This window comes from Cuculus canorus, chromosome 1 (assembly GCF_017976375.1).
Source record: "Cuculus canorus isolate bCucCan1 chromosome 1, bCucCan1.pri, whole genome shotgun sequence".
NCBI lineage: Eukaryota > Metazoa > Chordata > Aves > Cuculiformes > Cuculidae > Cuculus > Cuculus canorus.
In genome coordinates this window covers 114827123-114851258 of record NC_071401.1, presented here as the reverse complement: position 1 = coordinate 114851258, position 24136 = coordinate 114827123, and the positions used below count along the sequence as shown (strand labels likewise).

At 38.1% G+C, this 24136-nt stretch overlaps 1 protein-coding gene across 3 annotated transcripts in view; it reads right to left on the bottom strand.

Annotated features, from left to right (window-relative positions):
• The window catches only part of GUCA1C (guanylate cyclase activator 1C), a 147888-nt gene that overhangs the window by 71577 nt on the left and 52175 nt on the right, over positions 1–24136 (bottom strand). Inside the window, exon 5 of one of the 3 annotated variants that reach the window (XM_054052900.1) lies at positions 21417–21485. Coding sequence is in view for 1 of the 3 variants with exons in the window: in XM_054052917.1 (XP_053908892.1) it covers positions 6600–6605 (6 nt within the window). In the remaining 2 variants the exon portion in view is untranslated. Of the gene's footprint in view, positions 1–6599; positions 6733–21416; positions 21486–24136 lie in introns of those variants that run through there. The other 2 variants (XM_054052909.1, XM_054052917.1) reach the window with 2 other exon arrangements.

Below are 24136 nucleotides of genomic sequence, written 5' to 3'. Positions count from 1 at the left end.
TTAGAAAAGACCTTTAAGACCATCAAGTCCAAACATAAACTTAACACTGCCATGTCTACCACTAAACCACGTCCCTGAGCACTACATCAACACATCTTTTAAATACCTCCATGGATGGTGACTCAAACATTTCCCTGGGCAGCCTGTTACAACACCTGGCAAGCCTTTCAGTGAAAAAAATTTTCTCAATATCAAGTCCAAACCTTCCCTCACACAGCCTGGGGCCATTTCCTCTTGCTCTATCACTTGTGACTTGGGAAAAGAGACTAACACCCACCTCACTACAACCTCCTTTCAGGTAGTTGTAGAGAGCAATAACGTCTCCCTTCACACTCTTTTTCTCCAGGCTAAATAATCCCAGTTCCCTCAGCTGCTCCTCATAAGACTTGTACTCCAGACCCTTCACCAGCTTTGTTTTCCTCTGGACATGCTCCAGCAACTCTATGTCCTTGTACTGAGGGCCCCAAACACAACAGTTGAGGTGTGGCTTATCCAGTGTCGAGTACCAGGGGATGATTACTTCTCTAGTCCTGTTGGCCATAGTATTACTAACACTAGCCAGGACGCTGTTGGCTACCTTGTACACCTAGGCACACTGCTTGCTCATATTCAACCTGCTATTGACCAACACCTCCAGGCCATTTTTCACTGGGTAGCTTTTCAGCCACCTTTCCCCAAGTCTGCAGTGTTGCATGGGGGTTTTGTGGCCCAAGTGCAGGACCTGGCATTTAACTTCATTGAACCTCATACAATTAGATTTGGTCCATTGATCCAGCCTACCCAGATCCCTCTGTAGAGCCTTCCTATGTCATGTTCTTTGCTTTTACTGCTATTACAGTAGTCTCCTTCATGAAAACAGACAACTCAATCAAGAAAATACACTATTTCAGAGACATTGAGGTGAAAAAACCCAACCAAACTATTACAGGAGCTTTTCCATGAAAACAACTCTTATTAAACTTTGGCTTGGAACATCTGTCTTCTCAGTTCTTCAGAATAGCTTCTGCTACACTTCTTTAACTGTATTATTATAAACTGAGACATGGGATTAGTTTCATATTAGACAGTCAGAAAATCAGTGACCATCTGTGAGATAAAAGCTGCCATGGGATGGCTGAAAGCCGTGAGAAAAAAATGGAAAATTAAACCTGAATTAAATTAGCAAGACCTCGTTTCACAGTGCATTTCTAAAATGAAGAGTACAACAAAATCAACCATATAAGCCTACTGGCTTCAGACTTGTTTTTTTCCAGCTGTAGGGCATAAAGGGTCCAGCCTTGCATGTCACTGTCACATGAGGAAGAGTGAGCAAACTTTAACAGGAGCACACTACTGTATACACAACTGTATAATGACAGTTGTAAAAAGAGTTTAGGGATTTGATTCAAAATGGTGGTTAAGCTACAGACTCAGATTTAAAATTTTGCTTCTAGTCTTCTTTTCTTGAAGTAATGAGGTCTGGTATTCTACAATGCACCAAACTGCTACAGTCTCTCTTGTGTTGTTTTGAAAGCAAGCAAACAAAAACTGACAAAATTGAAATCCGGAAATCAGCCCTTACAAGATATTGACACATTCTCTAGGCAAAGATGAAAAATGAAGCAAGAGAGCATTAAGAAATAAAACGGCATATGTAGAAAGAAGCAAATAAGAGCATGACAGTATAGTCTCAAGGTGCAGGAAAGATCTGCAGCAAGGTGTTTCATGACTTTTTGGGGGTATTACCTTGCTAAATTCTAACTCTGTTTCGCTTTATTTAGTTCCAGTTACACTGGCTTACCACACTGAGCAACAACTTCTGCTGCTTGGTCTTATTTATAATGATTTGCCTCTGAGGGTTTCACAGACTGTTTGTCACCTACAAACTAAATATGTTTCAGAATGAAGCTACCCACTTTGGGCTTAAAAAAAAAAACTGCAGTGAGTTATCCTGTGCCAGGCCAATACATTTGATTATTCTGCAGAGTTTACAGTTGAAGAAGGGAAGAAAATTTTATCTATATCAAAAAGGACAGGTACACAGGAAGGTAACTGTGTTTTGCGGAAATATAGTACCGTATAGCTTAACAAATAGCTACTTATAGTGTAAAGACATGCGCATTTATAAGCACCTACTACACATTCATAATCTTTCCCAGCTTTGTATTATAATTAGTTCTGCAAGGATCTCTTCAATCTTGCTCCTGTGCAGCACCTCTTGGTGGTCGTGGGCCAGGGTCTCAGGGCTCAAGTAACTCCTCTTCCTCAAGTGAACTCGCCCTGAACTCAGTCTGTGCGCAAGCGCAGTCCCCTTCTGGTTACTTTCCAAACTACAAGGTAGGATAAAACCAATTTCTTTTCTCAAGATTTCTGATGTTCACATTCCAGCTTCTTTTTATCAGCAGAGGTCCGCACACCAGCTTCTTTTTATCAGCTTTCAAGGCCCCTACTAATAAGCAGTGTGAATTGCAATGAACTAAGCTTTTTCCCTTATTTGGTGCGGTTTACAACAAACTAAGCTTCTTTTAAGTTTCTTTCCCTATATTTTAGATGTTTACCTATCAACTAGGCTAAGGGAGCTGCCTGGACACAGCTCTGAGTGACATTATGCCGCCTTCTGAAAGGGCTTTCTTCTAGTGGTCACAAAATCACCACGTCAGGGCTGCCTCTTCAATAACTACTTACCTGGTGTAAGGGTTGCAGTGAGATTGATTACGTCATTTCTACTAAGTCGTCTGAAAAGACTAAAGCATACAGGAAATGCATAATCATCATTCAGTGCCACTAGGTAAGTTGCAAACTCCTGTGTGTCTGTAATTTGGAGACTGGCTTTAAGAGCTTAGTGTGTAAATGGAAATGGAGATGTGTGGCTAGTAGAGCACTTCACAGAAATTAGTTGTTGTTTACCTGTCAATGTCTTTTTCACATCTCACTTGTCAAATAGGAGCAGCTGTCCTCAAATAATTTTCAGAATCATAGAATCATAGAATCACCAGGTTGGAAAGGACCCACCAGATCATCGAGTCCAACCATTCGTAACACTCCCTAAACCATGTCCCTAAGCACTTCATCCACCCGAGGGAAGGTGACTTGACCACCTTCCTGGGCAGCCTGTTCCAGTGCCCGATGAAGGCCATTCCTACCTGCCAAATAACCCAAAATACAGCTGTAGCAAAAAAAAAAAAAAAAGAGACTTTAGCATCTATTTGTAAAAGCCTCTCATTCCCCAGTCTGTATGTACATCCAGGGTTGCCCTCTCCCAGGTGCAAAATCTGGCACCTGCCCTGTTTCTCCTGGCATTGCCACTCTTACTCATTGCGACTGCAGAACTGGTATTTAATTGTTCTGATCCAATCTCTTCCCTTTTAAAAGACCCTCAGGTGCTGCCTCGAACATCTGACTGCGTTAGCTATGGGCTTCACTGCATCTTTAGAAGCAGTGACTTTTACTTAATTTTTCTTTGAGGTGATGCATGCAAATCAGCAACTCTCACTAGTTTTCTAAACCCTACAAGCAACAAGTAAATAAGCTGTAGTACTGCACCCATAGGTGTCTGAAAGGATGAGCAGGACCTTGTCCTCTGCTTCATATTGCTGTCCCTGATATCACAACTTATCCTCGTCCAAGGTGTTCAGTCTCTCAGACACAGTTCAGAGCTGTGGAAAATTCACCAGATAACAGTTCTCACACACTGCACGTGAACATATGCTTTGCAGTGGTCCCAAGGATGCAGGCTCACCAACTGAGAACAAGTGGTTCATTTATGTCTAACTGCTGGCAAGAAAAATTCCACAGCAAAAAGAAAAGCCAATTGAATGAGAAAGAGAAGAAAAGTTGCATAGATTACCACCAAAAATCAAGCTTATGGCTCCCTTTATTCAGAAGATCAATTGCATTTTTCAGTTCCTTTTTGGATGACTTCCCGTTTTCAAAAATGAATGATGAAGCAAGCGGGTACTCCACTTTAGCTTTTATGATTCATACACTGGAGCACTGGAAGTATTTTATCCCTTCCACCCGTCCTCCCCAGCTAGTGTGGAGACCAATGCAATAACAATTGTCTTCTTGTTTTCCTTTCCAGAGTCAATCCATGAGTAGAATGTAACCAAGAGAAGAAAGCCAGAGATATAGACTGAGGCTGCGTTTAGTGGGTGGAATCAGAAATATGGAGACTTAAGCCTATCGATACATTTCTAGAGATCTGTGTAATAATAGCAATTGAGAGATTTTATAGCTACAAAAATCTGTCAAGTGCTACTTCAGTGATATTTCAGGAGGGAATTGGGCAAAAAGCTTTTTACAGAGAGTTAGGGGAGTTCTGTCACACCTGATCTATTTGATACTGCTTTTAAGTATTACAGCTGCAACTCTGTGCCCAAGGTAGAAAAGGGAGCGCTATCACGTAAATCTAAGCTGAAATACAAAAGACAGCAACTCTTCTGAGGCAGCCAAAAGCCCCTCCCTAAAAGCACACTTTTGATGGTAGTGTAGGATGAGGAAACTAGACCTGGCAAGAAGCAAAGTTGGGTGATGCAAGACGCTCAAACTATGTAAAAAACCTCTGAAATAGAAGAAAGTTCCTTTTGCATACTGACAAATTCATGTTCATACTGAAAAAAGTCACTACCTTCAAATCAGAACCTAATTATTCTAGCCACGAGCACAGAACTGAGGACTCGAAGAATGTAGATGAAAGAGTATTAACTTTTATTTATAAGAAAGCCACACTAAGATTTTTTATTACTTTTACTTCTCAATTGTTATGAGAAACCTCAGGTTTTACTCGCATTGCATATATTTGTAATACACACTGAAATTAAGAAATTCTACAAAAAAACATATTACAGTTTTTAAAACATTATTTTAACTTGGGCACACTGACTCTCACCTAATTTGAATGCATATATAAGCATGTTTTATTCACAATCTATATATTTTTGTATTTGCCTGTTCTGTTTTCTTTTCTTGCTAGTGGAACCGAAATGGCTTGAATTCACTGCTACTAAGGGATTGTGGGGGCGAGGGGAAGGTCCGTTCTCTCATTCTAGTCTTCCCCTTTCTCTTCTCTTGAATGAGGGTACAAATGGGCTGCCCTTTAGGATGACTCAGCTTCAACATCACTCAGCAGCCAGCTGTCCATTTAGGTTTGTACTTGCTTATCCCAGTCCTTCTGCTTCTTAAATTAAACACTGCTTAGGTTAAAAATAAACTGCTTGACCAGGCAATGACCTTGCTTAGATCCCAGTTTAGCTTTTGAATTGCTAATATCCATCTACGCAAAATATGCCTCTTAAGAAGTGTCAGGACGTTTACTGATCTTTGTTCACACATCTATTCCCAGACAAAGCGACAGATGCACAGCAATTACATCAGTTATCCAGTTACCATTTATGCTCAGCATGCAAAAAATTTCCAGATATTGCCACTGGTAGCATTTTTGATCCGTGCCCTCTCCCTGTGCTCCCTTTCTACTCAATCCATTAAATATACTTGGTAAACAATGGCATCCAGAAAGAATAAAAGCTATGAAAAGCAAGAACCAAAGGAACTCTGTTTAGCTGGGCCAAGTGATTAAGACTTGCTAATTGCTGTGTCCTTCCAATGCTCTACTGGACTATATTGCATGGATGCCACTAAGTGGTTTAAATCCTGGTAAAATTCTGCTTATCATGAGTTGCCTGCGTTACTTCTAATGGCACACCCACCACACCTCCTCCGCCAACTCCAAATTGAAGGCAAATCAGCTGGAACACAAAGAATCTGGAGCAGTGAATAAGGCAAGAACCTGAAAACACGTTGCAGGTGAGAAAAGAGACTTCGGTGTCTGGAAGAGTAACAAAGGTATTACCTCTGCTCTTAATGTGCACAGGCAAAAACTCCAACTTGAATTAACATAATAATAGAATCATAATTATTTATGTCAGAAAAGATCTTAAGATCATTGATTCCAACCCTTAACTTAGCACTGCCAACTCTGCCACTAAACTATGTCTCAAAGCACCACATCTACAAGTCTTTAAAATACCTCCGGGGATGGTGACTTGCTTTCCTGGGCAGCCTATTCCAAGCCTAACAAATTTGTAGGCAGGATGACTTGGAAAAGCAAGACAAGGTTAGTTCTTTTTTAGCTTTCCCACAATAGAGTTCATCCTGGCATAAGATTTTAGATATCCCAAATGCTGATAAATGTATTGTTACCAAATAAAAGTTGCTGTTTCCCATAAAAGCACAGGTAAATTTTTAACCCAGGTCTTATTTAAAATAACTCAAGAAGAATACTTACTAAGATTATGGCTTCCTTTTGAGTTGTAATTTTCTATACATTCTGATCACATGGCTGTTGTTATAAATGAAACATCCACCCTGACTTCTGTTCTCCACATTTATTTCAAACATTTGATAGCACTTGCTTGACTTTCTTATTTTTCTAGATAGTGCAAAATGAACAGGCTGTTACCTTCCTATTTTTGCCAAGCTGTGTTTGGAAAGAATTTTTTTCTTTTCTTAAACAGAAGATAAGTAGAATTTTTAACAGATAGCTGAGGTAGCTTTAGGTTTCAGGTGTTCTTCCAGAGAGCACAAAGCCACAGCTATGCTGAGGAAGAGATAAAAGTGCTTACCTTCATCAAAGAATACTGCAGGATACTGGTGTTCTCAGGAGGTATTCCCAAGGATATCCTAGATCTACTCTGAAGAAGATCTGGGCAAGGAAGACAGTCCAGGTTCTCTGTTTCCTTCCCATTTTCCAAAAGAATACACTGAGTAGTTAAAAATATTCCTGTGAGTTGGGATTATGAGCCAAACTTTTAATAGAAACCTGCAAGGAAGCAAGTACCGGCTGCACCCAGAAACCAGTGCAGAAATATACGAGCTGGAGTCTAACAGCAAAATATTTCTCTAAAAAACCCACATCAACAGCCTTGTGTGTTGCATGCTTGCTGTCCTGAGTGGTCACTATGGGCAGGGGCTCCAGAACACCAACTTTGCCATGGGTTTGAATTAATCTTGCAGGAACAGGGGCAATTTTTCTCCAACACTTCTATAAAAGGAACCAGCATTTTAGATATTGCTTTCATTTATCCATTACAACTATCCTACAGCAATATTTCTCCTATCCCTTAAATGGAGGAACCATTTTTTTTTTGTTATTTTGTTTCTTGCCTTTGTTTCTCTTCAAGATCCTGACACATTCTTTCTGCATTTTTCTGAGTATATGGTGATACAGCTTGAACAGGCTATTTTATCTGGGGAAGAAAAAGGAATGTCAACTTAATTTTGCATAAGGTAAAACAGAGCAAGTTACACCCTTCTGTAAAAGAGAAAATGGTCTGGACCTCATGCTGCTTGCAAAGCTGCCCTTTATTCTGAAGCTGACATGGTGCTTTTACTTAGTGTTTGCACACTAGAAGCTGAATTTGAGTAAGTTTTAAAGGCTGATAAGCCTTTGCTCCCACTGTTAAGTGGAGGAGATGGAGCAAAAAGTGACAGCAGGATACCCCTAATGCTCACCACTTGAAGGGATTTACTTCTGTCAGAGACAAACTAAAAAGTAAAACCAGTCCTGTGAGATGAGAAAAAAACACAGAAACAAAATCAATGACTTTCACAAGTAAAAATAAAATAAACAGTGGAACATAGTCAGAAATGACAAACTCCTTCCAAATGCTAGAAGGTGTGAAGACTGTTAAAATAATGGTTTGGAAAGTAATTTAGGTTGAATGGTTAGCAATGGTTTGCCTTCCCGCATGCTGTGTTGGTTCTCTTCTTACATATTTTAATTAATTAATTCAACAAAGTTGTTTGTGTTTCCAGAGAGAAGCCTGTTTTTTATCACCCCTTGGAGAAACTAAAAAGAGAATTTAAGCCTGTGTGCATGTAAAAAGACAGAAAGACTGTGGAAACAAGTGTGTCTGTGGAAATACGTGTTGTCTCTTACAATACAACCGATTTAAACATAAGGAAATATAGAAAATGCAGAATATGTAAATGTTGGTAAGTATAATCAGTCCAATTGCTTATTTTGGAGGAGTTACAGAATTTGATCCCAAAGCTGCTGAATACTTCTTCATTCATAACAGTAAATATGTAATTAACAGCAAAATGCTCTGTTCATCTTCTCTATCACTTAATGCTACCAGTGGGATAATTTTCAAAAACCTTTCATTCAGTTTGTACTTAACATGGTTTAAAACAATCACATTAAAAATAAACTGGGTTGTTTTCCAAAAGCACACCACTGCTGATTTTCTACAGGAATACCTTGGGTCCTACAAACCAGGTGTTGCTGCAGTATGTTGTAAATTAAAGGCAACATTTCAGAATTTCTGTGACAGATTATGTATGCTACAGTGCCTTGCCAAGCTCATGCAAGAAAGATCCTTTTCAATGCTTTAATTGGCACTTAGCTTTATTTTTTTACAGCTTGTTTGCTTAGATGGACAGTACAAAGTAGTTACTTAATGTGTAGCTTAGAATATTATAAAATACATCTCTACAGGAAATAAGAATGTGCATTTGATAATGGCCATGACAACTTGGCCTTGTTAGATTTAAAAATCATTAGTTTTGTATCTGTGAGATGCTGTGTGCTTTTCCACCTCTGGACATTCATGGCAACAAGGACCACTTGCTAAGTCACCCGGAGGTAACTTTTCAGTATGAGCTGCCTGGAGTTGAATGTGATTACAGCAACTTTGGATGGCACAAGGGCTGGGAGAGGCAGGAGCATCATCACTTGGTAGAGCTCACGTTCAGGTCTTCAGTCATATGTGCAAGCCTAACAAAAATTGTCCAGAGGTTTAGTGGACTGAGGGATATATTCACCCATTTATGTTACAAGATGGCTCAAAATAAGCCCATTTTGAGTGAGAAAATATAGTTCAGTTGCAGACATAGAGATGCAGGAAGAGTGGCAAATGAGGCAACCTGCAACAATCAGGAAATACTTGGTCAATAAACCCAAAATACTCCTTAGGAGCATGCTGACTGACTGCTGAATCTTTTTAACAAAAGCAAGATTTGAAGTGCAGGGGGATGGGATGGTAGGCTTGGAGATGTACAGAGAAGAAGATGGCTGCCTCCCAGAGACAGGTTTTCATTGCTTCCAGACGGTTGGGGAATAACTAAAATGTAATTTAGTTCACTTTAGAATAATTGCTTTACAATTCTCTCTTCCGGGAAGCTTGGAATTCAATTCTTTGTTATAATTTTGCAGTAGTAACATGCTTGCAATTAGTACATTTGCATTTGGAGGAGATGGTTTAGGTTTTTTTTGTTTTTTTTTTTTTAAGGCATGAAGAAAGTGATTGGGAAAGAGAAGGGAATAAATGCTCTTTCACAGAAAGGAGAATTTTCTCCCTTTAAAGCATTTTTTCACTGCTGCTATTAAAATTCAAGTCCATTACTATGGACAAATCAGTGGGTCAAATAAGAAAGTTTGCATATTTTTTTTAACTAAACTTATACAGAATTGTATGCATCAACAAACTAATATACTCAGTAGATTTTCATTCTTCTCTCTATACTTTACCCTGAACCACTCCTCACTCCTCTTGCATTTACCAGTTCCAAAAGCAACCCCTGCGTTCCTGTTTGCTAAGCAAGATTATTCTTTAAAGTTAAGTCTCTCCAAAATATGATCACTCCTTCCTAATGATGTTGTTTTTAAATAGTCTTAAGAGTCTGCAAAGAGAGGGAAATTTTATGAACAATACATAAAGGTATAAATAAAATACTACTGATTTTTATTGGCAAATAAGCTTAGCTAGCCTTTGTAAACCACAAATGTGTACTAAACAGCAATATGAGCATGCACACATTGCAGCAAAACAGTGCCCAAAGGTTGATACTGCATACTAGTCTTGAGCTATGGTTTTGCCTTTTAACTTCATTAACTGTGGCCTTTTTGAGTGATGATTGAGGGGAAGGGATAAGTGCTATGAAGGAATACAGCAAATCATTATAAGCTTTTTTTTGAAGGGTGATTTTTACACATCCCTCAAGACAGTTACAAGCACATACAATGTGTCTTAATACAGGAAGAGTAGTACAATGGGTTAATACAGTTTTGATTAATTTACCTTGTGACAGAGCAATAACAGATGGCTCTACAATGGACAGCACCCGCTAGCTATAATGTTAAACAAATTTCTTGAAAAAGATCTGCCTTCCAAAGCCTATGTAGAATCCAGAAGTTTCTTCTCATTATTGCAGTGCCATTTCGAAAAGGGTGACTTAAGTGGTTTTGAACTTCATGGGACTATAACAAAGGCATCATAATGTCTGCATCCAAGCTATCAAGCATGCATACCTAACAAATATTATAAACAAATATGCTACAGACACAGGCTACTCTGATTCATACAAATTACCTTGGTAACTTGACTTGACAACTCAACTGATTAGGCAAATAAAGTCCCTTGGATAACACCAGTGTTGATAATAACATTTTCCAAACAGAAGAGCTATATTTCAAGCTGAAAGTGAATATACCATTGCAGACAGTTAGACATCATGGAAAAGCTTGTACAACAGCTAATAAGAAAAAGCAGGCATTTCATAAAAGACCAGCTCCTGTCTCATCCTTTTTTTATACTGGAGGTTTTTAGCTTATACACACCTTAGCCAAGAGACACGTCAATATATAAGGAAAACGACTGAGCAGGACACAAGCTGCTGAGCTCTGCTGGGCTTATTAACTGTGCATGTGGCAACACAGGCTAGCCAAGAGAGATACTAATGCTAAAAATAGGTCCTCCTTTCTCTGTCCCTCTGATTTGCCCCTTTAAATCCCTCTTGCCCCTGGGAAACACAGTGTGCCCAAGGGATGGGGGAAGGGTGAAGGACCAAAGCTGGAGACACTCACAGCAGCAGCCTTTCTGTGCATCTAGGGATGGGAGAGTGCACAGGCAGATGGTTAACTAGCAGAAAAGGAGAAAGTCATGGTCATTAGAAACTCCTATGAAGATTAAAATGTAAAGAAAAAAGTTGGGGACTGCTGGTTTATGCCATGCACTATGAAAAGATTTCACCAGCCCCCATCAAAGAAGCTCTTGAAACTAAAAGGAGACAAGTCAAAATGTGCAGTGTTTCTGATGCCTGCTTGAAATATTTAGCTGCAACCAAAGATAACCAGAAAGCACTCAAACCACTCAAGGGAGAATAGTAAAATCAAAGAAGATGTCATTAAGATAATTTTGCATACAAGAGATGAGTACAAGACAGCTCTTCCTCTAAAAAGATGTAGCAATTTTGTGATCTTTAAAATTAATTTGGATACTGTCATTGCTTTTACAGAAAGCTTTCCAGAGAAAATTGAAATGGAAAGGGGTTCTTAGAACTAAAAATGATTTGAGATTATGGGAAAATGCTCAAATGATGCTGTAACATTTGATGAGTGAATTATTCTCATTAACAGGTTCTTTTTTTCCCCTAGAACTGAAGTTTTAAGAGAAATTTTGCAAAAAATAAAAGAAATGTTCATTTGCTTAATAGTTATTTAAAATATTTATTTAAAAAACTTATAAACTACTAATGAACATGAAAAGTAACAATTGATAGTGGATTTCATATGATTCTAAAATTGAAAACAACTGAGATAATTTAATGAATTCTGGATTGCCCCAAAGGGTTTGTTTCATACTGGAAACAAACAAGACAAGCAAAATAAGCAAAATGTATTGAATTAAGGATTTTTTTTTCTCAAAGCCGAAAATGTTAAAATTGAGATTAAGTGAGTTTTGTGTTCTTTGGAAGAGTAGAAAACAGCCATCCAAGAGCTGAAGTCTGCATATTAGAAACAGAGACTGATTGCTTTTTCCATCTAGCAGATTAAGCACAGAACTTGAGATTCCCTTTTATGTGCAATTTCAAAATGATGCAAAATGCCAACTCATATAAAATGGATAAATATGTGCAGTACTGGGAACCCAAAGTAGTACTTGTCAGTGCACCCATAATGGTACTTCTTGGCTGAGGGAAAATCTAAACAGATGTTACAAGTCCACCCACTGAGCCAAGAAGAGAGGGTTGGAAGGGGTAAACTGTGGCATAATTAGTCACTGTAATGAACTGGAGAAACTGAGGATCTATGCAGACCCCAAAACAGGCTTTTTTTGTTTTGTGACACAGCCATCTGATCATCACTTAAACTCCTGCTCAAGATTAGGTAGTGTGAGATACACTAAGCTATACTAAAGACTTGGGAGGCAATCAGCTTGCGCTGTTAGAAGCAGCAGCCCAGTTTTGAAACTTGCATCAATTTTAATGGATTCATTTCTATCTTTACTTACAGTCATTGGCTAGCACAAAAATCAAGTTCTGTATGCACAGCTTTCACTTCACATGGATACTGCTGTTTTGGTGGTTTTGATGAAGCAATAGATGCTCTGGCTGTTGAAGCACCATGAGATGGATGAGCATTTTTCAACCCCTTAGTGCTGTTTTTTTGGTGTATAACAAAAACTAAAGAAAAGGTTGGTCAATGGGAAGTTCACTTTAAACTGGAGGAATATATGGAAAGTTGAAAAAACAGAATTAATCTTGTGAAAAAATATGATCATATAGCGAAAGTTTTAGCAAACAGACTGCTCTTTAATGGCAGTGAGCATGGGTTAAACACGCTACTTCAATGAATGCGGGTCCCATGTATGCCTCATGGGTTCAAATAGTGGCTCAGAGCCACAAATTCTGGTTATTCCAGAACCCTTTAAGACAACATCAGCCAAGTATTTCCAACACATTGGGACCACAGGAAAAATAACTGAAAGATGCGAAAGCAAAACTTCTTAATCAATAACTAATGTTTGACACTTACTAAGAAAAGCAGAAAGGAATGTGGCTACACAGCACAATAGAAAGAGTACAGGTAGCATAAATCTTTCACACAACCTGAAAGATTCTTACAATAAGCAAAACCTGTCTGTCTGAAAGCCAGCAGATCTAAATATTGCACCTGAAACAATAGTGTTCAATAGCATGACAGATACAATAGATGAATGATGAAGCATTTACTCCAGAAGATTACCAGAGTCCAAACTCACAGAACACTGGTGATAGTGTAGCATGAAACATGCAGAACCTGGAAAGCAAAAAAAAAAAACCCCAAAGCAAAAATCCCCAACACTGATAACAGCTGAAACTTGAACATGTGCCTAATCAACCTAAGTGCTGTGGAGACAATAGCTAAAAAGAAAACCTTTAAATTAGTGAATAGAAAATGGCGGGGGGTTGAAACTAGATGATCTTTAAGGTCCTTTTCAAACCAAGCTATTCTAAGATTCTATGATTCTAAGAGTCAGACTCCCTGAAATGCAGACTCAATTATGTGCAACTTGGTCCTACATATAGTGTGTTTTGTTTGCCCCTTGTCTGTGTAAAGGAATTTTCTTGACAAACACAGTTTGAAGTGCAAACTGGGACCCCAAGCATACAGGAAAGGCAGCCATGGGGGAAGACAATTGGTAAGGAGCCAATCCTGAAATAGCCAAGGGTGGATGAAGATGGCAGTTTCCATCAGCACAGAGAGACAGGAATGATAAATTGAAGATTTATAGCATAAACAACCCCTTTTCATCTTTGATTCTTATGGACTTGGTGAATGAAGAAAAAGAGATATAAAAGCAAGGAAATTAAACATCTGTATTAAAGTTGTTGAACAGTGTTAACGACAGCATTCAGTTTGAACTCTTCTGAACTGATGTATTTCATGGAGGAGCTGAAGGACACCAAGAACAGACAGGTTTTAGCTAACGTGAATAACAAACACGGCTTTTTGTAACATTTCCAGAACTGAAAAATTTCTGGAAACATATTATGAATTAAAGGCAATGGTATCAAGAATTAATTACATCGATCTTTCTTTGCCTTACAGCCACCTCTCTCAACTAAAAAGATTTTGAAATAGCACACATTGGAGGAGGGAACAAAAAAGAGCAGGCAAACAGCAATTAAACCACACTCTGATGTCTTGAGTGAGAGATGTAATATATGGAGTTGATTAGACTTCGTTTTGTTCTAATACTACTTTCTCAATTTCTAATAAATATAAGAATGTAGCAGCACATTATAAGATCTGAAGAGATTCTGATTTCATAGGAAAAACGAGGAAGAGCAAATATGATAAATTAACAAAGAGAACTGGCAATGGATACTTAAAATAGAACAAATCACAAAAAAAGTCCATTAAATATGACTGAGAACCAAGATAATGGGCTTAATATTTGAAAGTGATTGAACAAAGAAGGGACATGCAAATGAAATTAATATAATTCTAGAAAGAGATGAGACTGAAAATGATGGAAAAAGTGAATATTTTCACTAATCTATAAGTTTAGAATGAACGGTCAGTCTGTTGTAAGGAGGAGTGATGTTTTTTTGGTCCCTTAAAATTGATTTTAGTATTTACCTAGTATCTGCAGCAATGGTGGCACTAGACGATTATTGTTACAGGAGATTCTAATCACAAAGTGGTGCATGCTGCGGTGGCATTGCAGCAGCACAGTGTCCCACAGGCTCTCTCCAGCCTGAGCGCTGAAGAATTACAAGTGACTTTCAGAGGTCATTTAGAAGATACCAGTTAACTTGCTTTCTGCTGGAGAAACTGAAAGGCTTAGGCTGCTGCAATCGTTTCTGATCCAGAGTGTTTTCCAATTCAAAACAGGAAACCTGCAGTGACTCATTTCTTCACGGTACTTAACAGGCAGCCACCTTGAGACTTCCAGCAATGAAAAGGAACACTGCAGGGCAGAAGCTTAAGTTTTCGCAATGTTAATACCACAGCTCTTCAACATTCACCTTCTTCAAGCCAGCACTTTTAGCATAGCCCTTTATTCCTCTTAACTTTGTGCTCAGCATTTTACAAAATGTCACCCACACTTTGATATCTCTGCCTCTACTAAGTGTATCTTTCAAGTTTTATGTACGCTGCTTCCTACTGGTCTCAGCAGATGACTTGAGATATCTATTTCATTTTAAATGTTTAAAAAATTCACACAAATACTTGGATAGATAATGAATTTGCTCAAACAACTGTAGCAACTGAACAAATTATTTATATCTCAGGTTGAAAATCTTTGCCTAACAGGAACAGTTACTTAATTATTATTGAACACTTATCACAAATGAGCATTTGTCACAATTAGAAAAGAGCTAGGAGAAATGCTAACAGTGCTGGAAAGAAAATAGTGACTGTGAACAAAACATTTTAGTATGTGTATCCAAAGCAAAAGAATTCCTTGAAAGAGCCCTTAGCCAAGCTCAGCAGGACATAAAAATAAAGGGACAGAGCAAGAGATACTCATGACAGGATGAGACAGCCACGGGGTGAGCCTGAGGCGAAAAGAGGAAAGCCACAGGTTTGTGATCCACGGTTTCAGAAGTTTGAGTTGAAGCAGCTGATTCAAGTGATTAAAATTTTGTTTTAAGGATAAGTAAGGTCATCATCTGAACCACACAGCAGACCCTTGCTCTTTTCCTATTTACTTTGTTAGACTCGTCAGATTGCTGAGTTTATAAAACACCTACTGCAAGGATTTTTCTAAAATGTGCACTTGTTGGAAAATAGGTGTGAATCATTTATGACATCCAGCTGTGTATATGACAGGTACAATCTGTGCCTCACCTTGCAGCAAACAAACAGATTACAAGCAACGGGCAGGGAAGGAGCACTCTGCTGGCCAAATACTATTAACTTGAGAAGACAGAAATAAGGTCAAGGTTAAGCACTCTGAAAAATCCACACTTGGGACTCCACAGCTACAAGGGATACAAGATAAGAAAACGTGCAGCTAAACAGCAGTAGGCTTAAAACTGATAAATGAAGGATCAGATAAAAATAAAAATCACGTCTTGTCATACAAGGAATATCAACCAGGGAACAGCACGCCAAAACTTATAATTCATCAGTGCCAACAGCTTAAGAGGACTGGAAACAAGTCTCCCTAAGAACTTGCTTAAAGCTCTTACAGAAGCTGTTGCACCGGCATCTATCTGCCACAGCCACAGGCTGTAAAACAAGATGAACCCAGATAATTCTTTTTATATGCTAGACTTTGATCTATCTGACATAGGCTGAACACCCAGAAAATCCAGGGCCACTCTGTGTCAGTCGTCCAGGTTTTAAAGTTCCAGTATCTTTATTCAGATGAGCTGCATTTACCTCACTGGAAGTGTGCTTTAGCAAAGCCCTTGTACCCGTACCTCATCTACAAAAAGACTCAGCAGTGTTTTACGCATTATCACCTGTACTATAGTCTGATAGGGCCTATGATCAATCTTTCCATAAAAAACCTGTGTTAACAACTTAGCTGCTAAATAATGGATTGCTGCAGTTTGTACACCTAGTAGGAGTCTCTCTCTGCTGATAGCAGAGAGTGCTGAAGCAGGTCCGAACAGGAGTGGGAATCTGTCCACTAATTATGCATGGAAAGGCTTCAGGAACAATTCTGTGTAAAAAAATGAGTTAAAAGATTAAGCATCCCTTCTAAAAGAGCTGCATAAATGACTGATAATCTTATATTGCAACTTTTACACACTTTAGAGACTCTCAAGAAAAAAAAATAAAAGCACTTCTTAAGGTGATTCTATTTTGTACCATATTTGCTGCCTTAGGTTGCCGTGACTGCCAAGATCTTTTTGTCGCAGATGGTTACACTTAAGCAGACTTGCCTGCTAATGAGATTTGAACTTTGCTTAAATTATAAGTCACCTCACCATTTAAGTCAATTTCCCACCATGACAAAAAGGTTATTTAAGCTTTCAGTGCATTGGTTTGAAAGTAAAAGTATTTAAGAGTGTAAGAATAATGCAAATCTGCTCACCTGAGTCTAGAGAAGGAAAAAAAGGCACATGGTTTGCCTCTGTCTTCTCAGCTTGAAAAAATGTTCTCATCCATGGGTCAAAACACAATAACAGCTACATAGTCTTTCACTGACTGTCATCCCAGAAGGCTGAAATATTTGACATGCAGATAACTTTATTTGCAGTCACAAACTGAAAACTCTATTGTGTGGAGAATACTAGGTGAATAATAAATAAAGAACACAGCCATCTCAGAGTTATTAGGCTAAGATGTCCTGGAAGACCTCCACACATTTTATGAAAAATTAGAGGATTTTGTGAATTTTCTTTCACATAAGTTTATAAGATTTTCTGAAGGAAGCTTCACTTGGAGCATCTTCACTAGAACTGAATCTAAAAGCACTTTTTATACTTCAAGATTTATAATGGCATACTGGTAACAGCATAGTGGGGCCATGCAGAACAAAAATCTACCAGTCAGTGGGATTTAATGCCACAAAGAAGTAGGTCCAATATGTTGCTGTTTGGCCTAGCTCAATGTCAAGGGAAAAAAAAAAAAAAAAAAGAAAAAAAATACCAGTAACACTGAATTTTCTTCTAAAAACATCTCTGGTTGATGCATGTGATAACATGTTAATGATGGCTTACAAAAACTAACTGAAACTACAATTCTTATGGGTCTGGGAAGACACAGAACAGTATTCATTAAGTAAATCATCCCCTATTTCCAGATGGGCTTTATCCTTTTAAAGAGATAAATTTGCTTTTTTTACCACAACCCCTCCCAGCCCCAGGTAGTTCTTGTCAAAATTTCCTAGTTTAAACAGGCAATAGGTTTCTTTTTATTATTATAATTTTTGTAAACTTTTCTGTATTGTTCATCCAACATCATTGAAAAATGATTATTTTCATAATACTGTCCCACCCCATTTCTGCAACCAAGCCTTGTTACTGCATTCCCATTTGCCATTTGTTTTTTTAAGAAACCACAGCCATTTCCATGCTATTTTTCACTTCCAAAAGTGTTATTAGCTTGCTGTAATAAAATACCCTTCTCCTGCTGTGTCTGCTAAAGAAATTATCCCAGTTGCCCAATGAAGCCACGTCACCTGTCCAGCAGCTCTCCCTTCAAAGCGTTTCTGTATATAGCCAGGCTCTGCATGGCCCTTAAGTTTTAGATAATAAATAAAAATTAAAGTTTGTAGAGGGATTTTTTTTTTTTTTTCCAACATGTATATAGAAGGCTGTTAGTTTCTGAGGTCTACTTCACTTTCGACAAAAATATAAAAGCAAAGCTCAGTGGTGCAAATGCATGTTCGTTGGACCTGGACAGGAAGTAGAGCTGGCAGGGCAGAAGGATGTGCTCTGGTATGTTTTTCCTAATCTTGCCTCTTTTGTATACTTGGACCATCATGACTAGGATAATTCCCTATCCTGATTCAGGCCAAGACAATGAGAAGAGGAACTGAGGGAAAAGATGGAGAAGTTCAAAGTGTTTATAAAATCAGAACTGTAAAAGGGGAAAAAAAAACACAGCAAGAACCTCTGCCACGTGTAAGGTACAAGCCAAAAAAAGTTTTTGGTGTCAAGTGTTAGACACTGTAAAAACGCTATAAAAAGCCCACCCCAAAGACAGGTGAAGGAAAAAAAATCTACCTGCATAGAACTACATGGATTCTTCTCAAAATATAGTAGGCCTGGCTGATTTCAGTTGTAACAGCCTGAGTCATTTGTCCTGGCTTTTGCTTGAAGGATATATTAACAGTGTTATTGCTGGCCAAAGACAAAATTAAGCAACTGAACTCTATAAAAACCAATAACTACATGGCATTCCAAATGATACTTTGCTGTTACTGCACATTAATGTGGCTGCACATAAATGATATTTTAAGATCATTATAAAACTATCACCACTAAGACAGCAGCTTTGTGTCCTTACTATTTGCACATTAGAAACACCAAACCATTCAGCTTCAGTAGTTAAAGGGGTATTTCAAAATGAGTGGAACCTCTACAACACATCAGAACCTGTGAAAAGTTCTCCGTCACTTGATCACCCCCAAAGCATTAGGACAACTCTAAAAAAGAAAAAGTCCTGCACTATTTTTTAAGACTAGGAAAGAAATTCTTTTAATTTTGGCCATTTTATTTCTTCGAGAAATCACAAATGAAGCAATTATCCTCAGGATAATTAGCCTCACAAAACAAAGGATGACAACAGTGACAATTGTAATGAGATTTTGTTAGAGAAATTAAAACCATAGAAGGAATCTTTCATTTTATTTCCAAGACCTGGAATCAATAGTTCTGAAACGTACGTTTTAAGTATTATTTCCACAGAGATCTTTTCAAGGACTACATCTGAAAAAGAGAGCAAAAGTGGCAGATCACCCAGCTAGAAACTTATGCAAATCTGATATAAGCCTGTAGTGGAATGCCATAACTATTTTCTTATCATAACTTTCAGCCTAAAGAACTGGATTTAGATCTGTTCTGTACTACACATTCATTGAATGACTGCTACAAAGAAATCAAGTGCACGAGTAAAGATCAGCTGACAACACTGTACTTCTCACAGGAATGCTGTTTTGGAAGGTTCAACTAAAATTTAAGATGTACTCCAGTGCTGTTTGGCCTTCACTGCCAAGGAGATCTGGAACACTTAAAATAGTTTAGAAGGAGAAATGACTAAATGTTGCTATTGAGACACGACACGGTGATGTGGAAGCAAGTTTCTTTATTGATGTTACAGGGCTGACCGGCCGGTGCTTGATCTTATGCGCGCCTCTTATACCCTTGATTAACACATGCGTCTCCGCATGATTGGATTGGCTTATACATAAACAATCTGTGAATGGATAGTACTACTTTCATGCATGGTCCTATATTGTCTGCCCACTTCCCGTCCCATGATCTCCTTCCGGGTGCATTAATCAGGGGTCCTCAGCCCGCTGTGGACCCCACAGCTAAATAAATAGCTGAGGAAGTTAATTTACTTTTCCAACAAAAGCAATCTTTTTCTCATATGAGAAACAGAAGAAAACTACAGTATGCTTCAAGAATAAGATCAATCACAAACAGAATTATTATAACATTTCTTAGCTTTGTTTGGCACTCAGTGCTGTTACCATAAGCTGTCATTAAAATTATTAATAATTCAAAAAAATATTAATAAATCAAAATTTCACAGCACACCTTAGATCAGACTTGCTTCTGTCCATGGTCCTCTGTCACAAGAGTTTATCGTATCAGTAACTTTATTATCGAGTAATATGTTTGGAGGAGGAAAGTTGCCCAAGAAATTAACGTGGAACAACACAGAAACGCATAAAAAGTACATGTGAAATATAAGCCCATGCTTTGGTGTATTACAACATATGAAATGTGGCAGGGCAGAAACAGAACCTCTAAAGAGAAACTGTTCCTCTGCAGTCAAAGGTTCATCTCTACAGAAGTATGACATTTATTTTGGTGTTTCTGGCTTATGGGTTTTTCCCATAACACATCTGGAATGTTTTTGAAGCTTTTATTATTATTTTTTTTTTAACACTTACAGAAAGAAGACGCTAGCAGCTTTTTTTATGGTCGTGCTGCAGCCACACCTCTCCTCAGCATATGCAAAGCTACATTTAGAGCACAGAGAGTATATACTGAAGATTTCTTGGGTTTCTTACTTGAGGCCTGGGAGTGACAAAATATCCATCAGTTTTTTGCTGCCATTATTTATTCACAGGCCTTTCAACACACTGGCATATGAACCTCTGGGTTTTAAATCAATGTTGAGTTTCATCTATGGAAAGATTGAGTTCTTTGTCAGACTTCTGTTCCTCAGATGTTTCCACTGGGACATTTTTCTTTAGCCACAGAGAGACAACACTCTCTCCTCTGTTTGCCAGAGGCACAAAAAAAACTTCCTGCAAAAGCATGAGTGCAACTCTACTGCAGTATGCATCTACATTCCCCCCTCTCTTTTCTCGTGCACAAGGTCAGGTGCAGCTGATTTACAACTTTTTTTTCTCCCTCCTCAAACAGCAGAGGATCTATCAAACTTTGAGTAAGAAGGTTTTTAATGAGACCACTGACCTAAATGCCAAAAGACCACACACACTCTTTCTCGCCACTCTGACTATTATTTGCTGCTTTACTAATTGTTTAAGTTCTCAGACAAAGGTTTGTGAGTTAGGTGCTTCATTATGACAGTTCTTACTGTGTCACTCCCTCTTTCCCCTCCTTTTCTTACTCATTCATTCAACTTCACATTTTTTCCCCCACATTTTTCAGCTCTTATGTTGTTGCTTACCCTGCCAAATGTACAAGGCTCACTGGAGTGAATCAGCTTTATAAACCTTAATGAGCAAAAACAATGGGCCATTTCTCTAGAAAATCTGTATTAGAGTGTACAAGACATGGATTATTTGGTCCCTGCTCTGTGAAGTTCTTTGTTTGCCCCATAGAGTATATTTGGTTTCTCTCTGACACTGTGCAGTCTGGTCAGAGGGGCAGGAGAAGTGTGTGAAATAGGAGGCTCGGATAGTATCTGCAGCTCACTGTGGAATATCGGGCAGCACGAGGTACAATTGACAGTGAGGCCTCTTCTTACTTTTTGGGTATTAGCAAGTCCTTGCACATAGCAAACTCACCTTTCTGCAACAAACTGTATTTAGAAAACACAGGTGATGATTTTTTAATCGAGTTCATAGGTATTCTTTCTAAGGAAAAGAAAAAGACAATTTTCATTTTTCCAAGTATGGTTTTATATATATATCATTTGGAACAATATAAACAACTAATTTAGAATCAATATAAACAACTAATTTAGAATCATTGCTCCCTTAAATAGCAATGAGTTTTACATTTTATCAGATTAATGAGATTGTTAAGTCAAAGCTTCACCAAACTGATTGGATGCCAACTAGAGAAAAACAAATTGGGTCATTAAGACCTCCTTTCTGAGAAAATATTTAAAAGATGTGCTTACATCAGTGCCTTTTCTTTCTCAGTGAATAATATGAAATCTTTTCCTATTTGCATGCATTAAAATGGGAAAAGAGCTGATTATTTTCAAGAGCTTGTTGTGAAGATGTTACTCTATTTTAAAAAGATGGAAACACATCAGATGCCCCTAGTCTAACATGTTCAGGCTTAATTTGAGATACTAGTGTATTGTGTTCATGATAATTTCAGGATAAACAAAGTCTGCGGAGAAAGGAACAATCATTTTTGTCCCAAGGTTGCCCTGTGGAATTTATGTAGCAAGGAAGTTGTCTGTTTTTCCAAGAAAGATCAGTTAGAAACTACCACATTGATACAAAGTAAGAATGTGTGTAATAACTGGCAGCACTGTCCTGAAAACTTTTGAGAAAATAGGAGGCAGGGTGAATAAAAAAAAGAATTCTGAAATATTCCTTAGAGATAACTAGAAAATAAGTATTCGAGAGCTTTATCTGCCTTCTTAGCAACAACTGTAATTTAAACAATGAGTTAGATAACTCATTAGCTTTTCATTACTTATGGTCATATAACTTTATTCTGCCTGTATTTTGGAACTTGTCACTAAGTGAACAACCATTTAAAATTAAACAGAGACAACTGGTTATGACTCTATGATTTAAAAGCAAATCCTTGGACTTCATCTGTTGTCAGTATCTAATAATGTAGGAGCTCAAGTCCAGTTAGAAAAACTTCCAGAATAAATGAAACCATTTGCCTCCTCTTCTAACACAAGAAGGCTTGTCACCGAGTTGTGCCTGTGAGTACATTTGATAATACCAAGTGAGCAACACACAGTTTCAAAAACATATAGTATTTTTCTTAGTGCTATTATCATTCACAGTACTTCAGAAGAAAGTAGTTATCAGAAATCAAGTGTATATTATTATCTGTTCAACTTGGAAGGCAACTAACATGTTTTTTCCCTGCTCAGCAAACTCAGTACAGCCAATACCCCTCCACACACACCTTTCCTGTCCCCAAACCAGGCTAGAGTCACTGACAAAAGCCAGAGATAGATTTCAGAGACAAGAGATCAATCTCTAATGGCCTAACACACTCTCTACTAGCAAACTATAAATATTAAGCTTCATTTACAAATTAGGTGATATTTGCCTCACATTTCATGCAATGCACTGGATGCTTCAGGAGCATGAGTATATTGATCTTCGGTATTCAGATGAAGTAAGGGCAGTTTTTCTGTTTCTAACATAAGGAGAAACACCATTAACAGCAAGTGGATCCTCAAAACTGGGATCAATTAGCTGACTGGCCATGTCAGACACAGGACTGTGATTCACTGTCCCATCACATAATGCATGCAAATGTGAGAGTCAGCAGATCCCGTAAGCACTGATACCTGCTGAAGGTAATGAAGGGCTCTGTTTCTCAGGAAAACCCACGTGTTCATGTTCAATGTCTTTCAAAGACTTAAATAAAAAAACCTGGCTTCCAAGAATACCTGGCAACCCCATTCTGGGAACAGCTTGTTTTCAGCCGGGGTCAAACTTAAAGATACAAGGACACAGACTATGCATTATGTATTTGGCAGTGGCATGAAAGAACTGAGATATCAAATGACGTAGATACCTTTTTGGTTACCAGACTACTTGGCTACTTGAAAAAGGGCAAATGCTATCTTAAAAAGAAATACATAAAGACATAGCAAAAGAAAGCCACATAACACTTGCAGAGAGCTAAGGAATCCCCACTAGAACCACATGTAGCTTCTTCCCTGGAAAGAAATGAGCTACAAAAGACAGTGTTGCTGTACCAGAACACTTTAATGCCATCTGTATGTCAACTTGCAAACCACAATGGTAAAATTATGCAATTTTTACTATGGATTCTCCAAACTAATGAAAGTTACCAGTGTGGCAGTCATTTGTAAGAAAGACTTTGTAAAACTGTCTGTTTGGGAGCACGTACAAAAATATAATATGCAGTTATGTGAGTTTATGTTGACTCTTTTCTTACAAGCAGATGGTGTTGATATGTTTCCTTTATAATACTGGATTTAGAGGATAAATGGCATTGTCCAGATAACTGACTTTCAATGGTTATTCTTTACCTGGCTTAAGATCAATATCAAAACTGGGAATTCAGGTGGTAGGAGCATCTCGATGACAATTACTGCACATTAATTAATACATAGATCATGTTTTAATTAAAGTTCTCCATATTTAAGAACATAAATGAGTACGCCTTGCAAGTTTCTTCTCTTATTAGCTTCAAAGCAAAAGGTCGAATACCATTTATTTTGATCCTTTCACTGCATTGCTGTAGGTCAGCTTTCCATGGCACTAACTACATAGCATGAGGGAACTGGAGAATTCAGAGCAAAAAGTGCTCTCAAGTGCTCTTTTCATTT